The sequence below is a fragment of the Salminus brasiliensis genome, chromosome 19 (genome assembly GCF_030463535.1).
Source record: "Salminus brasiliensis chromosome 19, fSalBra1.hap2, whole genome shotgun sequence".
Taxonomy (NCBI): domain Eukaryota; kingdom Metazoa; phylum Chordata; class Actinopteri; order Characiformes; family Bryconidae; genus Salminus; species Salminus brasiliensis.
Window position 1 is genome coordinate 6,463,309 of NC_132896.1, and position 17,069 is coordinate 6,480,377.

Below are 17,069 nucleotides of genomic sequence, written 5' to 3' on the forward strand. Positions count from 1 at the left end.
AATCTAATCTAGCATGCTTTTGAAAATGTCTTGGAACTTTTATCGTGAGCCATTTGACTGATCACATGTGTCTGTGACCGCTCTGTAAAGATTATTACCTGCATATGGGCTATAGACCAGCTTTTTGGAATTTTTCCGCCATAAATGTTAATGGCTTTGGCTGAAGGACGCCACTTAATCGTGCAGTGAATGACGGATCTCATCTGTCTTGATTAGAGGAAGACAGATTTTCCCCCCATATCAGATTTGCAGCTATGTGCTTTTCACGTTTGGAAGGTGTGAGCTGTAATGGAAGTGCACTTATTTATTTATTTATTTATTTTTTGCTTTACATACATCCCTATATAACTTCATGTTTTTATGTTTTTCCATCTTCTTTCCCACTTTTTTTGTCGTAAGAGATTTAATCTTCCCATGGTCTGGTGGCTCTCAGCACTTCTGGCCACACATGTTTGGCCTCTGACAGCTTCCATGTTTTCCAAGCTTTCCAAGTTCAGAGTGTCACCGCTTCCAAAAAAGACCAGGGTTCAGCTCTCTGTTCATTTATCGTGCGACAGCATTCGAAAAAATTCTTCATCTGCGTCTCTTGTGGTGTCCGCAGGGTTTGGTGACCTCCTCTGCTCTGCTGGCAGGGGCTGTCCTCTGAGGCAGCAGAACCACAAATCACAGCAGACGGACAAAGCGCAAGAGTTCGTCCGTTGCTATTAATGCTCACTAAAACAGGTTGCATAAGGATATTGATCTATTTGGTTTGGCTCTGCTTGTTTGGTTTAATGAGAGGCTGCGTGAGGACCCTCAACACTCACTCTGCACAGACAGGAAACATTATAGTTCTTGTGTGTGTTTGGCTAATTTCACCGAGTGTGGCTCTTGTTGTGCCAGCAATGAAGCACGCAGCTTGAGAACTGCTCTTAAAGGCAAACAGAGCTTTTACCACTACAATTACTTGTCTTTCATCCTGGTTGATTTTGGCCCTCCAGACAAAGAACAACTCAGATAAAGATGAAGTCGTCCGCTATTCGCGCCTCAGCTCAGCTGTTTTGTAGCTCGGCTAAATTGGCCTGTACAAGCGTGGTCCGATGTTTGACTTTTGACGTCCTCTGAAGCTGCTGCCAAAACAAATTCTGCCTTCTGATTTTTTTTTTTCTTTTTTTTTTTTTATGACGGCATCCACTGAGATGAATTAACAGAATTATTGGAAGTGTAAGCATACAAATTCCATCCTCACCCTGGGATGATGTTCCCAAAACGTCTACATCTCGGGAAAGACGGAAAATGTCCGTACTGTTTGAACAGTGAGATTTGCTGTGGCTAGATGCAGCCCAACAGGCTGTTTCTCAGAACGAGAAGCATGGGTTAGAAAACTTTGCCTTTTGTTGCATTCAGAACTGCAGAAATCAGAGATTCGTCACGTTGTCAAAGACTTCTTTGAATCAGCGAAAGCCGTAATCCCAGTATTACGACTACTGGCTCAGCATTCATTGTGTAAGATGGCTATATTTATGCACCGTTTCTGGGACTGCAGTAACATGTTGTTTTCCATGAAATAAATCACAAGTATGTTTGCCAACAGATTTTCACCTGAGGGTTTTTTTTGTGTGTGTATAACCTTAGCTCCTAAGTTTCATGCTTCTGTTTGAGGCCATCTGATTTGGTTGGGGTTTATCCTGAGATTAGTCGTCCTCATGGTTCTGGTTTCAGACAAATCTGCAAAATAGACCAAATTTAGGAGCGATTAGCATTGAAAATAGCACAAGTCTGTCTGAACCTGAACAATAAGAGCATTTTAGTACAACGCCGTGCACTACTACTGCTTTGTTTTGCGGCCCATTGCACTTTAGAGAGGTACTTTGGCTAAGCCCTGATTTGATTTAAGAGCGATTGGTGTTTCCACTTCCTGCCATAAGTCTGTAGAGTCTGTTGGACCCTAATACGTATGTGGGGGTGGTGAAAGTACAGTGTGTGACGCAGCTTTTACACTGGCGGTACAGTGACGTTTTACATTAGGTACCAACCTACATCATGTTAACTGCATAAGAGCTTGACGTATGCCCTCCAGGAGAAACTAGAGGTTGTGAATTCAGTCATGCTGAACTTCGTTACTCTGCGTTATTAAGCAAATTGCCCATAAAAAGTAATCCTAGTGCTGTTTTTACTGTAGGCTGTTTAAATCTAGTTTAAACAGGCTTGGTGAATGCACTCAGCCACTCACTGACAGTGAAAATGTATCACATCACACTAAGGCTAGGATTGTGGATTAGCCTCGCTTGTATTCGCGTGCAGTAGAGTGGCTACTCCTACATTCTCTTCTTATTTGACTTTTAGTAGTCTCAAGTTTAAGACAGTCTGGTTACTTCCTAAGTCAGAACACCTCATGTTTTATTCTGTAATGCCTTTTACAGGTTTGTGTACTTCATAAAACAGTCACTAAGTACTATTTATGAACTTTCTCATGGATTCAGCCAGTTACTCGTTCCCCATGTGTGTTTCATGGCTTCCTTTTTTCATAGCGTTGGACTGGACCTGAGGCAGGCCCACTCAGGCGATGTGAAATTTACACACAGGATGAGAAACATTAAAAGCAACAGCACAAGTATGACAGATGTCTGGCTCATGTCTTGTGTTTTGTGTCTCCCACAGGCTCTCTCGCTTATCGTCCTCCCATTCATCCCTGCATCCAACCTGTTCTTCCCTGTGGGTTTCGTGGTGGCAGAGCGTGTGCTTTATGTGCCTAGCATGGGCTTTTGTGTACTGGTGGCCCATGGTTTCAAGAGCCTGACTCATAGATGGTATAGTCATCCAATGTTCTTTCCATGTCTCCTTTTTGGATTATCAAAGATTTTGAATTTAATTATTATTATTGTTGTCATTATTATTATTATTATTATTATTTCCAGATGCAGCAAGAAAACGTTATTTTGCTTAAGACTGGCTTGGAGCACTTTTAAAACCACTGGTTTAATCTTCTTTTCTATTAAAAGACCACTGAAATGTATTTCAAGTTAAGTGTCTGTAATTGTCCAACATTTTTTCTTTTACAGGGGGCTAAAGAAAATCTCATGGCTGTTTATGGGGATTCTTCTAACTACGCATGCTGTGAAGACGTTCAACAGGACCTGGGACTGGGAGTCGGAGTACACGCTTTTCACCTCGGCATTGAAAGTATGAACATAAACCATAAATCTGAAATCAGTGTCATTTGGGGTGGGGGGTGGGGGGTGGGGGGGTGTTGTGGGTATCTACATTTACTTTTATGATGCTTTCTTATATCCTGATGATGCCCTGATGTTTCACAATTTGTGTACTTTTGTAGGTAAATAAGAACAACGCCAAACTTTGGAATAATGTTGGTCATGCTTTGGAGAATCAACATAATTATGAGAGAGCGCTTAAGTATTTCCTCCAGGCCACGAGAGTACAACCAGGTATGATTCACTACCGTTTGTTCGCTCACCTTTCTTAAGGTTATTAAAGGTCAGCGGATTCTTTGAAAATCATACAAGATTTAAACATCAGTATGTTTCCAGAGTCCAAAGTAACCAGGCATTTAATAGTGGTATTGGGTTTGGCAGCACTAATTGTACGTAGATTAGTTTCTTTCTATTTTTTTGTTTCTTTACTGCATTCCAAAAATACTGGCAGTGGAAATCAATTAAAACGGAAACTTATTTCAAACAAAACAAAAGCATGTGAGATGTTGTTTTTGGGTCATTCTCGATATGGTGGCTTTTTAAAAGTTATTATTTTGGCATCGTGACAATGAATAGCATCCAACATTGCAGCGAAGCTAAACAAAAAGTATCCTATTTGGAATTCCATGGGACATTATAAAAGCACTGGCTGTCTTTACTTGCTCAGATAGATATGTCCTCAGAACATGCGTCTTTTATTACAAATATGTTTTCTAAACACTTTTCTTTTTCTTCTTCTTCGTATATGACCTCACTTACATTAACCTGGGTGGACGGGCCTCGTTACTGCCAATCTACACACACATTAGGCAGTTCGTTAGTTAGTTAAACTAACAGCGTTTCGCCACCCACATGTGTTTTCCTAAGATTAACCCTGAAAAGCATTATGGGACAAGGATATCCTGGCCTGCTGTTATCTTTATGCATCACTTTGCTTCTAATAACATTGCTTCTAAAGTGCTTCTGCCCTCTGGTGGGGGTTGGGGTGGTGGTGGGGGGGTGTTTCTAAAAACAATGGCGGTCTTATCGGTATCGCACAGAAACACACAAAGCTTACTTGGTTTGGCCGGTAGTTCAGAAAGGACATCGTTGCAAGAAATGCTTTATCAGATGTGAAGGCTACAAACTGAAGGGCTTGTAAGTTCAGTTTTTTGTTTGTTTGTTTGTTTGTATGTTTGTTTGTTATGATGTGTTTGCGTGGCGTTAAGTTTTCCATTCATGTGTTACTTGGATCTCAGGTTTGCAATTACCCAAACCAAACTTTTCTTTTCAAGCTGTTACATGACATCTGTCCTGTTGACTTGATTGTTTTATTTATTTATTTATTTTTGTTATGGGATAATAATGTGATCTATTTACAAGTGTCCATCCGTTATAGATGACATTGGAGCCCATATGAACGTTGGAAGAACATACAAGAACCTCAATCGATCCAAGGAGGCTGAAGAGGCGTATCTCGTTGCCAAATCTCTTATGCCACAGGTATGAGATGCCTTCATGGCTCTGTGAGAATCTGTCTTCTTTTCATGGAAACTATTGAAGATTGAGAGACTGGATAACAATTCTTCCACAGAAATGAAAACTCATGCCCCCCTCTTCAGCCTTTCAACGCCAAGTCAAAGTTTGTGTGAAGTAAATGACTGATATCTCATTCAGAACACCCCCATCCCTACCACCCCCCTACACACTCACTGGACCTGCATGCGCCAGGTTAAACAGTGTAGCTGAAATATGAGATGTAAGAGGTTAATGTGAAGATAAACAACACATAAAGCCAAAAACAAATACTCTAGTTGAGCGTAAATGATCACTGGTGTTGTAGATTGTAGATGCGATCCTGGCGTGGAAGCTAACAAACAGAATTTCTGCCAGAATAAATAACGAATTGCTTTCTTGGTTGTGAAATGCAGCGTCATGAAAATCAGGCTTAAAAGAGTGGGAGGCGTATTTAGACACAATAACAACAACAGTGTTGTGGCTGTGCTAAAGTTTGTAATTGATTGAGTTTCCTTCTCGTGCCAACAACAGGCTTTTACCTAATGTCCCTGACCTCTTTTGTGATACCCTGCTACCCAGCCAGTATTTCACTATGGGGTACACACTCACTAGAGAAGAATGCCTTCAGATAAACGTTATGGCGATGGCTCTCAAGCTTTTGTCTAGGAGATCTGTCTTGTTTAGGAATGACCCAGTCCAATTTATTTGCCCCTGATCTGATCTGGTTACATCTCAGTGTCTGCCAATACCAATCTGATCTGTTTCTATTAATAATACAGCCACGTGATTTTTAGGCTGCTAATTAATTCTGAAGTAAAACAACTTTTTTAGTAAACAGTTTATATAATGGGACATTCTAGACGGATTTACCTTGTGTGGTGGCCTCCTTTTTTTTTTTTTTTTTTAATTGCCCGTTTTATTCAGTGTTTTTAATATCCTATAATCCTGTCTGACTGACTTTCCTGATTGTTCACACTGCAGTAAAAAAACACTTGTTTGTGTATAGTGGTGCACACTATGATTTTATTTATTTATTTATTTATTTTATTTATTTATTTTTAATACCTTGAGTTAGGGTTGGGCGATATGATAAAAATACTAGATCACAATATTTAAAATAATGAATCATGTAGTTAATCAATGATCTTTCAGCATCAACAATATCCTCGATTAGATTCCTCCTCATTTTTAAACGCACTGATCAGTGCTGGTTTAGAGACAAAGAAATATTCCCAGTACTCCCGCATGTAAAACTGGGCGTAATTCAAGTGTAAAGGCGGCTGCTGCAGCTGAGATTCATATTCGTGGAGGATGCCAGAGGGTGCTTTCCTAGAAAGCAAAGAATCATAACTGACAAGCTTAAAATTCCAAATTTAAAAAGGTAAAGGTGCACGTATTTGTCACTGTACAGCGAAATGTGTCCTCCGCATTTAACCCATCTGTGGTAGTGAACACACACCCACACACACACACTAGTGAACTAGGGGCAGTGAGTACACACACACACACCCAGAGCGGTGGGCAGCCAACTCCAGCACCCGGGGAGCAGAGAGGGTAAAGGGCCTTGCTCAAGGGCCTAACAGTGGCAGCTTGCCGAGCCCAGGAATCGAACCCACAACCCTGTTATCGATAGCCTGGCGCTCTAACCACTGAGCCACTGATCCCTTAAAATATGCCTGGGTCAGATTGGGACATCGCTAGTTGTGTTGAACTGATCTGTGACCCTGCTTTTCGTCCTACATGGCTGCAGAAATCTTCTAAATTCTGCTCTATGAGAAGGGGGTTAGGTACATGGGAAAGCTATAGATCAGTCAGTGTATGGCCTGAAGCTGTATATTACATATTCTGGCTCACGTCTGTAAACTTTAAGAGAAGGTAGGGGAGTAGGAAAGGAGAGAGGAAAATAAAACATAATACCGTACCTTTAAAAAATAAATAAATAAATATGCTGTCAGTGCAGAATGTAGTGGCTTAATGTTGCAGTTTATTAGCCTAATGCATAATGTTAGTAGAATGTGGCTTAAAAATAAAGCCAGGGTATTTTATTTATTTATTTATTTTTATTTATTTATTTTTTTTGATAATTTTACTTGTACAGTTTTATGCAGCGTCTTGACTGATTGTACTCTATCTGCCATTTTTACCCTGCTGTTTTATTTAGACTATAAACCAATGGTGGTCCACACTTTTTCAATCTAAGCTTTTTTCCTCCTTCCTGTTTGCCAGATCATTCCAGGAAAGAAGTATGCTACTCGTGTAGCCCCCAACCACCTGAACGTCTACATCAACCTGGCCAACCTGATCCGGGCCAATGATTCGCGCCTAGAGGAAGCCGACCAGCTATACAGACAAGCGATTAGCATGAGACCAGACTTCAAACAGGCCTACATTAGCAGGCAAGTCACATCTGGCACGGCTCGCTGGAATCAGCTGATGTTTTAATGGGATTACATTCTAAAACTGCACATGTAATGAAGCATCATTAGTCCATATTTTGTACTCTTTGAAATGCAATAGCTCGAATGTTCTGCTCATTAGAACGCATAAAGCTTTGACAATTAATATATCGATGTCCTATAAAAGGGCAGTGGGCAGCTCTAAGACAAAGGGAGCCTCATTCGTCAGTCTTGCGTAATCCTATCCCATTCATGAATTGTGCTTGAGAAAGTTTGCAGCCCCAGCTTTAACATCCATCAGTGTATCCTTACTAGAAGCTTCGGAGGAGTAATAAATGTACACGTGCTTGGATCATGTGTTGGCATGTACATGTTTATGGTTGTGCAGTGCCTGTTCTAACAGCGTAGGCCAACTCGGCGAATCCCTTATAATTACCTTATTAGGACGTTAGCAGTTGATCTTTTAAGTCATTAATCACAATCTTGTATGGTTAGGATACTTGTTTGGTTTTATAGCAGAGTTGAGTCAGTTTCTTTTTTTTTTTTTTTTGCCAAACCGACTTGTCAAAACATCATTCACGGAAGTTGATGGATCACGGAAGGGGTCATGTAAAAGGCTTACGTCTTTCTCAAGTGTACTGCTTTTATGTTTGATTGAGAACTTCTTCTTTTTCTCCATATAATGTGCAGGGGAGAGCTCCTTTTAAAGATGAATAAGCCCAACGAGGCACGGGATGCCTACCTGCGGGCGTTAGAGTTGGATCATACCAATGCTGACCTGTGGTACAACCTGGCTATTGTCAACATTGAGATGAAGGAGCCAACAGAAGCTCTGAGGAACTTCAACCGTGCACTGGACCTGAACCCGAAGCACAAGCTCGCCCTTTTTAACTCGGCCCTGCTCATGCAAGAGTCCGGTGGGTGAGACTAATGAGAAGATTGTTCAGTCAAGTTTATCAAATGCCTGTGCAATGTTACCCCCCCAAAAGGGCTGGTTCCTGGGGCTGAAGAATGAGATAACGGAGAAATGTTGCATCACAAGCGTTTTCCACAGCAATGAGAGAAAAGTGGTGATGAATAGTTTATATGATTCATGACGGTAAAGTAGTAATGGCCCTTCACCTGCTTTATATATCTCATGTTTCTTCTATCTGCAGGTTTTCTCATGCTTTGGAGTGCTGGTGTCTTAACCAGCAGTGGCAATGCAAATATTAATGGAGTCAGCAGAGATTTCTGCCTTTTTTTGAAAAGCTGAAAAGCACGATGGATTCGTATGTTTCTAGAGAGGCTTTAGCCGTCGTGAGTTTGTCATTTTCTCTGCTGTGTACACACCTACGCTGCTGTGATGTAAATAATGGAAAACAGGGCTTCCATTATCTGGGTTTGTTTGATGGGAACCGTTCTCTTGAATCAGTCACAGCGCTGTGTGCAGGAGCTAGAATGATCTGTCGCTGTAAATAATTAAGGGTTAGCCTATGGTCTGCCCCAAAGCCAGCCGCTGTCGACGATTTAGAAAGAAACCATGTATGCGCTAAAATGCTGTATTTAAAATGTGATTATTATGGACAAAAATATTTGGACACATGCTCCACATTGTTTCTTCTGAAGTCAAAGGTCTTTAAAGAGAGTTTATACTGATTTTGTTGGAGTAACTGTCTCTACTGCCCATGGAAGGCTTTCTGCTAGATTTGGAGCACTGCTGTGAGGATTTGATTGCTTTCAGCGCCAAGAGTCAAGCATGTGGTCAGGAAGTTGTATAATCGCCATCCCACCTTAAGCTCAACTCTTTCCTAAAGTATTGGGTGGAGCACTACCGTTCTCTTCCACTGCTACACAGCTCAGTGCTGGGGGGGTTTATACCCTTCTAGCCCAGGCCTGGCATTAGGCAGCATGGTGCCAGTAGGTTCATGTTTATCTGCTCCAGAGAGGGTCCTATTCTATTGGTAGTACTTCTCTACAGGGACTAGACAGGCTGTGTGTGTTAAATTTTTCACATGGGTGCAACTTCAAGTAACTGAATGCATTCATTAGAAAGGGTGTCCACAGGGTGTCCACAAACATTTCATGTATGCCTGAATAGCTAGTATCTAGCTACCATTTAAAGGGAGCCTAAGAAATGTAGCACTTTGCTAATCCATTCGCTAATTCATCTGTTGTAGGTGAAGCAAAGCTCCGCCCTGAAGCCAACCGCCGGTTTCTCACCTACGTGAAGGAGGAACCGGATGATGCTAATGGCTACTTCAACCTGGGCATGCTGGCCATGGACGCCAACGAGAACGAGGCTGCCGAGCGCTGGATGCGGCAGGCCATCCGTCTGCAGCCGGGCTTCCGGAGTGCCCTCTTCAACCTAGCCTTGCTGTTCTCTCAGTCTCAACACGAACTGGACGCGCTACCCGTGCTGGACGAGCTCCTGCGGCACCATCCGGAGCACGTCAAGGGCCTCATCCTGAAGGGCGATATCCTCATGAACCACCGCAAGGACACTCAGGGCGCCCGCGCCTGCTTCCAGCGCATTCTCCGCACGGATCCCGGCAACGTCCAGGCCAAGCACAACCTCTGTGTGGTCTACTTTGAGGAGAGGGACCTGCCACGGGCCGAGCACTGTTTGGAGGAAACTTTGGCCATGGCTCCACATGAGGAGTACATACGCCGCCACCTGGCTATCGTTCGCGGCAAAATGGCAGCCATGAGTGCTGCTGGCCAGCCGATGGCGTCAGCAGGGGGCACTGGCCTCCCAGAGAAACAACAGCACCAGCAGCAGCATCGCCAGCATCAACAGCTACAGCAGCAGGAGGGCAGTGGAAAGGCAGAGGAGGAGGAGGAGGAGGAGAATGACGAAGAGTGGCGAGCCGCAGCAGCAGCGGGAGCACGGGAAGGGGCCGGGAACGAGAAGAATTTGCGGAAATCCTCCCCCGCTGAAAGCTCCGGTGGCCCAGGCCAGGGCCAGGCGAAGAAGCTGGGCGCCGGCCAGCCTGACAGGCGGACTAAGAGCAAATCCACAAAAGAGATTAAAGACATAGAAAAGAAAAGGGAGGCCGCCTTGAAGAGACTGGAGGAGATTGAGCGCATATTAAGCAGCGATTAGCCTCGTTGTTTATCTACTACCACCGGACTACTTTTATACAACTATTTAAAGCGCAGGGATGAGGCTCGGCACTTTTTTTATTTTTCTTTTTTAACAAACAAGACCTTATTTATGCATGCATCCCCAACCGAGAAGACAGCAGTTTGTTTGTTTTGGTGTGTGTGAGAGTGCTGCCTTCCTGTGGCTTTAATTAAGTAAAAACTTGGAGATAATGAGGCAGATCAGGTGTGCACTCCCAGCAGGAGAAATTAGGTACTTTTTTTTTTTGAGTGTGAATCATTGATGCAGAGGTACTGCATAACTGATAGAATGTGATCTTTTATTATTATTATTATTATTATTATTATTATTATTATATTATTTTTTAACACAAAACAAAAATATCTTATTTTGAATTATCTTTTTGTTTTGTTCCTTCAATCACTGGATTCAATTTTAAGACACTTGGGAGATGTCAGTCACTTTAATCACACTTATTTCCACTGTCAATTATCTCAAGCCTGTTAATCATAATCACACACAATTAAAGGAAATCACTGCATGAGTACTAGGCAGAGACTTTGTTTGGTCCGCCTGGGCTGGGCTCAGGATGCCTCCTTCACTGTGCCGATTTCCCTTCCAGTGACGGCATCGTGTTTCCTCGCCTCCTCGTCTGCTGTTTGTCTCACTGTTTGCCCCCTGTGCTCCCCCGCACCTCATGGTGTCGGTGTTCTGATTAAATCGCCCTAACACCATCCGGGATGTTGAGCTCACCGTTGATCAGAGTTGGCTCCTGCTCTTGCTGGAGCTTTGCGATATTCGTCTGCCCCACCCTGCGATCTGCCCAGGGCTGTACCATATGGCCGCCTGCATGCCTCTGTGACTCCCCTGCTCATGATCAGCGATTTTTACAGTGTGGTCATGCCTCGCAGTATTCCCCTTTGACTGGGGTGTTATGGCCTAGTTTTCACAGGGCTTGCTTTCATTTTTGATATACTGTTGCTTGTTTTCACTGCGTAGATCAAACACGGAACCATAATCAGGCATTGAGGGAGAAGTCATGATCTTCATGCGCAGTGCCCATGTGTTAACACTGCGTAGACGTTCTTTTCTGGGCGTTGTGGTGGAGTCTTTCAGTAGAAAACAGTTCAGTTCTTTTTCTAAGTATCTTTTGAAAATGTGTGTTGCTTTGTTATAAAGTACTGTACAGGTACTGTTTCAGGACAAGCGACAGGATCTTATTAATGAGCTTGTACTTGATGGAGACCTAGCTAATGTCCTGTTGACGCACATCCTCCCACTAGAGTGTAGAAAGTGTAGAATGAAATTGCCATGCCCACTAGTCTACTTAATCACCCTTCGCCATGTGCTTTTTTTCATCTTTCACTGCCTTTCTCTTTAAGCTGGAGAGTCCATTACGGTATCAACAGCAAGGTTGTTTGGCTTGGATTCCTTTTCTGTCACCACCTGAGGCAAGTCAGTACCTGGCACATCGAAAGATCCTTGAAACGTTTCAAAACAATGCATTTTTACATGCTAGTCCACGAATGCTCCTAGTGCTGCTGCACTCTCTCAGCTGAGTGCCTCTGGAGCACATGTGGGACTGTGTTTTTCACTTGTGCTGCATTAAACACTACAGATAATAAGGCCTCTCGAAGCAGCGCCAAAGTGGTGGCATTTTGTCCCTGTGAAGCATTTACATTCACAGGCTTGAGTGTTCCTAACTGTAGCTGAAGAGGCCATCGAAAGGAGAACTTCCGAATGGGTGTGCTTTGCTGCTGCTGTTCCATCCACTAGGTTTTTCTTCCAAAGTGTGAAAAAAAACCCCACTTTTTACATTGATTTATACTGTATTTAAGGTAGAAAGTGCACTGTTTCTCCAGCGTTATTTATGAACTTGGATCAGGGAAGCCCATTTAAAGTACCTGGTGGCCTGAGGTTCAGCGCCATTTGTGGATTTGCCGCCTTAAACAGACCTGATTCTACTTCTTAGTGAATTACCCAGTATAGTAGATTACCTGGGTTTACCAGGGCTTGGAGAGGTCTCTGAACTGTGCTGGGCTGTAGTCGGGCACCATTAGCGTAGATAATTTACATTCAGTGAAAACTGCTGCAAACCCGCTTAACAGTCATAAAACATGGCCTGCCGACCGTATTTCAACCCCCCCTCCTTTCAGGATGACCCCTGAGAAAGTATGCTATTCATCAGTAAGCATTTGCAGAGCCTCCATCAAGGATGTCCTGCCTAAACGTTGTAAAAACAATGGCTTTACTTACCTACTGCTGTGCTGTAACCTAAACCACTATTTTTCTTTTTTTCTTTTTTTTAACTGATTTATTGTATTTAACCATTTTCCTTTCTCTTGTAGACCAGAGTGTTATTTGGCTCATGGGTGGTGACAGCCTTTATGGTTTTCCAATAAAGAAAGTTTACAACAAGCTGACACTTTTTGGCACTTCCTTTGAACAGGGGTTCTTTGGTCCAAGTGCAAATAAAAATATAATTGGTTTCTTGGGAAAGGCAAAGATAATGTGTTTGTGTTTGTGTTTGTGTTTGTGTGTGTGTGTGTGTGTGTGTGTGTGTGTGTGTGTGTGTGTGTGTGTGTGTGTGTGTGTGTGTGTGTGTGTGTGTTATAGTTGGTTTCTCACACCTGCTCTTCATTCTGCTAGGTTATGTGCAGAGGGTGTTGATTTAAATATATACTACAGCCAAAAACTGACAGTCTAATGTTTTCAGCAAGTGGCCCAGAGCCGACATGGTTGTCTGTCTGGACTCTGTGATACAATCAGGGGAGGAAGGCATGCACAGAAACTGGTCTTAAGTGAAAGTGTTGTGAAAGTGCCATGGAAAGATCTTTACAAGTCAAATAAAGGAGGAAGTGTGGAGACAAATGCACTTGAAGATGTTTAAAGTAAAGCATCAGCAAGTTTGTCTGGTGTTTTCTTTGGTGGTCACTGACAATGAAATAGCACAGTGTTTGGCAGTTTCTTTTAACAACTGAATCGGACAAAAACAGTCCTATTTTTTTCATTAAAAATAAAATTTATAAAGTAATAAAATCAATAAAATATTTTTTTTTTTTTTTTTAAGAAATCCAGAAAATGTGAAGAGTAAAAATCATATTTCTCAGTCTAAAATTTAAATAAAATGAGTAAAAGTACAAGTATTCTGGTCCAGTAATACAAATAAAGTATATCTTCCAAAGTTTAACCTGAGCACAGTAACAAAATACAGTTTGTTAGTTAGTTAGTTAGTTAGTTAATTAATTAATTAATTATTATTATTATTTTTACCAATGGTTACAAGTGTAGAGGCACACTAATGTACACAGCTTAGGTGGTAAAGTTTAATTTTGATCTTGTGAGCTAGTCTGAAGAACAGAGCTTGGTTTCTCCAGGTTTCTTCTGGATGCCCCCCAGTCCAGCCAGCAATGTGTTCAAATCCAGCAGCAGCAGCTCACCTGATTTACCCGATTTAAGCCCTGATTAACCACCAAACCATTGTTGATCTGACATCAGTGTTGATCTGAGGAGAACTCTAAATAACACTAGACTCCATGAAGAGAACTTTGGAGAAGCTCTAATGATGAACACAGTGATGGAGAACCACCACCACTTTCTGTATTAATTTACTTTACTGGTACTAATTCTAATATTAATGTTTACTGATGAAATACACACTTACTGCCCTGATAATGAGCTTTCTATTCTAATTTTCACAGCTGGCAAAAAGTTTTACACAGTATTTGTAATGAAATGTGCTGGTGGCCTTTGTGTTTTGTATTGCTCAGAGCCTGAATGTGTCTTTCAGAAAGGCTGTTTGAGCTCATGCTTCTTTTGGCCTCGTAATAACGCAACCCTACAAGTAATGAATCACTTCAGTTTCAACTGTATCTGTGAGCTTAATGCTGTTGCTTTTAGTGAGACCGTAATAAGATTGTATAATTCTAATCTGTTACTCTCCAGCCCAGGATCAGTTTTTCAAAAGCACTCGACTGTTAACAAGTATCGTTTTACCAGTTGAATGAGGGTTGAAATTTCTGTTCTGAGACACGTAGTCCCTGTTCAAGTCGCCCGTTCATTCTTTCATAAGAAGCATGTTTCCCGGAACTGTCCCTGAGTATGACATTTGATTATCCTTGGCTGATACAAAGTGCTTAAAGAGTTCATTTTCCGGAAATGGATTTGGGTTATTGTGCATAGAATGTCAAATTCTTATACACGATAGGTTCCAGTGGTGTCCATCGAATGGTGAACGCTGACCCCTACGCAGAGAGCCCAAACCACTCAGTATTGTCATCATGCTGACATTTTGATCACACACGATGTTTAATATGATTATGCTGTGGGTCCATGTGATTGGATGATTTATATTATTATTGGATTAAAAACCTCAATGAGTCTTTTGTGGGAGTAATTCCTGATTAGGTTTTAAATGGCCATGTCTGTAGTTGGGGCATTCTTGAACCAGTCTGTGCCCTGTGGGCGAGGGGGTGGAGATTAGGCCATTGAGGTGATATACAATGGAGGGCTGTAAAGACTGCGGTCGGAGCCGGCTGGACGCTTCAGTGGCTGTTTAGCCATAACAGCTTTCCTTTAAAGATTAGGTGCCACTTTCCCAGACAAACGGCATAACGGCATAAACTTAGAACAAGAGCTTACAAATCTAAGTCCTTAGAGTCTTGTCAGTGGTGAATTGAACGCCACTGGTTTTACGATGTAGCCTAAGATTAGGCTTGATCCGTGTCCCTGCAGTAAGACTTTTTTAAACTACATATTTTATTTTGTTGAATTGACAACATGACAAATTCCAAAACACATAGTGCATCTTTTTTTTGTGAATAAAGCCAATAAATGACCCCATAAAAGCACCACGGTCACTTGACCCCTGTACATAAAGCGCTAGGCCGAGTAATTTCACATTGGGCTGAGAAAATGTCCTTATTGAGGGAGTTCTTTTTTTTTTCTTTTTTTTTAGCACTGGTTTTTCAGGTAACGAAGCCAGTGCTGCTACACCAAGTGTAGAGCTGAAGCAGGTCTCTGCCTGCAGTTCTCACAGTTCTACTCTACCAAGCACCTTCTTGATGTTTGCAGATCATTGTGTGTTTGTTTACTGGATGTTTACTCGCTCATTCTGACTTTTTGACACTGCTCTCTTACACCTGTCAGGTGTTGAATCATTCTTGTGTATTTGCTCAGTTTCATGCTTTCGGTATGAATCAGACAGAGTTGGAAACTGCCCTCAATGCAAATAAGAGGCAGTGATAATGGATGGTTCACCCCTCGGGGTGTGAGGGTGTGTATAAGTGTAGGCAAGCTGGGATTTAACTGAGGCCTCCTGGGCGCGTGGCCACCTGAAAGCGGCGTACAAAGACAGATAACTAATGAGCTGGAGAACAGCTATAACAAGGCCAATAAATGTTACACTGCAGAACAGGGGACCCTTAGTCTAGTGTCTTCAAACAAAAGGCCTAATTACACTCTGAATTACAGGGAACCTTTTTAAAGCTTTTCAGATTTTGAATGCGTTGTTCCACATGAATGAAGAAGCCAGAAGAATTTTCTGTGTAATCGGTTTTGTAAAACAACCTTGCTATAAAGGTCCCCAAAGAAATACAAAGCTGCGTCTTCTGAAGATTAGCTGCCGATGTTTTTTTTGTTTTTTTCCCTGTGGCCTGGAATCTCGCACAGAAGGTGGAGGTTAGAAAACTCATGTAAATGGTTACTTTTGTGATTTACTGGTGGCGAATGTCAGCATTCCAGCTAATCTCCCTGGACTTTGCACCAGACTGCTGTTTTATCAGCTGTAATTCAGTAATGGTGGAACATTCTTACTGTTTTTTCCCCAAGACGGATGGCCAGGTGAGCCTGTAATGGACGTGTGTTCTGGGACCTCTGCAACTCTCATAATTACATTGTTGGACCGAAGGACTCTGTGAAACATAAATTTAAGGGACATGTTTAGGCCTGCCTTGAATTCTGTCACTGGAGATAACAAAGGAGAACGAAGAGAGATGCAGATAGCGTGTGATGTATAGATGTGTGTGGGAAGGTGTTACTGTTATTAAGGACAGATGACACGTCTGTGTGAGGGTGGTGGAGTGGGCATCAGTTGGTGATAAGATACATGGTGTTATGCCTTGTATTCTGGGTTAAAAATACATCGGACCCAATAGGTAAACACCACATTCCTTCAGATGTGTGTGAGAAGGAGAACCCTCACAGCGTGTGTGTGTGTGTACCCTCTATTAAGTTTATAAGAACAGCGTAGTCCTGACCTACTTTCATTTAAGCACATTTTAAGATAAATAGACCCCATGGAGGGCCATTGGAATTAAATAAATGTGTAAAAATCCATTATGGGATTGTTTTGGTTCCGTTCCCAAAATTAAAGCACTATTCCTGAAAGAGGTTCATGGGGAGGAATTTGCTTTCTGTTGAGACAAGTTGCTGGATTTTCTGTTCATTCTTTTTTTTTTCCTCTTTCCAGTCTGAAATCATTTTCTAATCAATTTGTTATGAGCTCAAAGTACCAGTGATGTTTTGATTTAATAATGTGATCACATGGGTGAACTTCATCGTTTGTTAGCTGGCCTTCAGGCAAATCGGCTTTCCCTCCTTCCGAACACAGGGTTGGGAACTTGTCTGCACCCCATGCGGCAAAAATAAAAACCTGGGCTTGGAAATCTAACATAATACCTTCTATATTAAGGGAATGCTGGTGAAAAGCAGCAAGCTATTGTGTCGTCGCACAAACAGCAAGTTTTTGGACGTACGGCTTTGTGAAGCGATAGATAAGTCATTGTCTCAGTCGTGCGGAAATGCTGAAGAACAAATGCTTTCAATTATGGGACAGAACAGTTTTAGATCACGCGTCTCTCGATCTGGAGACAGAGCATTCAGACTCGCACACAAAGAACG

At 42.2% G+C, this 17,069-nt stretch overlaps 1 protein-coding gene across 2 annotated transcripts in view; it reads left to right on the forward strand.

The window, feature by feature from the left end:
- Window positions 1-12,587, forward strand: part of tmtc3 (transmembrane O-mannosyltransferase targeting cadherins 3) — a 33,988-nt gene extending 21,401 nt beyond the window's left edge. For both annotated transcript variants that reach the window (XM_072663564.1, XM_072663565.1), the window contains exons 8-14: window positions 2,641-2,789; window positions 3,042-3,162; window positions 3,314-3,425; window positions 4,570-4,673; window positions 6,915-7,084; window positions 7,775-8,001; window positions 9,244-12,587. In XM_072663564.1, the coding sequence (XP_072519665.1) occupies window positions 2,641-2,789; window positions 3,042-3,162; window positions 3,314-3,425; window positions 4,570-4,673; window positions 6,915-7,084; window positions 7,775-8,001; window positions 9,244-10,169 (1,809 nt within the window). In that variant the 3' untranslated portion in view covers window positions 10,170-12,587. The remainder of the gene's footprint in view (window positions 1-2,640; window positions 2,790-3,041; window positions 3,163-3,313; window positions 3,426-4,569; window positions 4,674-6,914; window positions 7,085-7,774; window positions 8,002-9,243) is intronic.
- The last annotated feature ends 4,482 nt before the right edge of the window (window positions 12,588-17,069 follow it).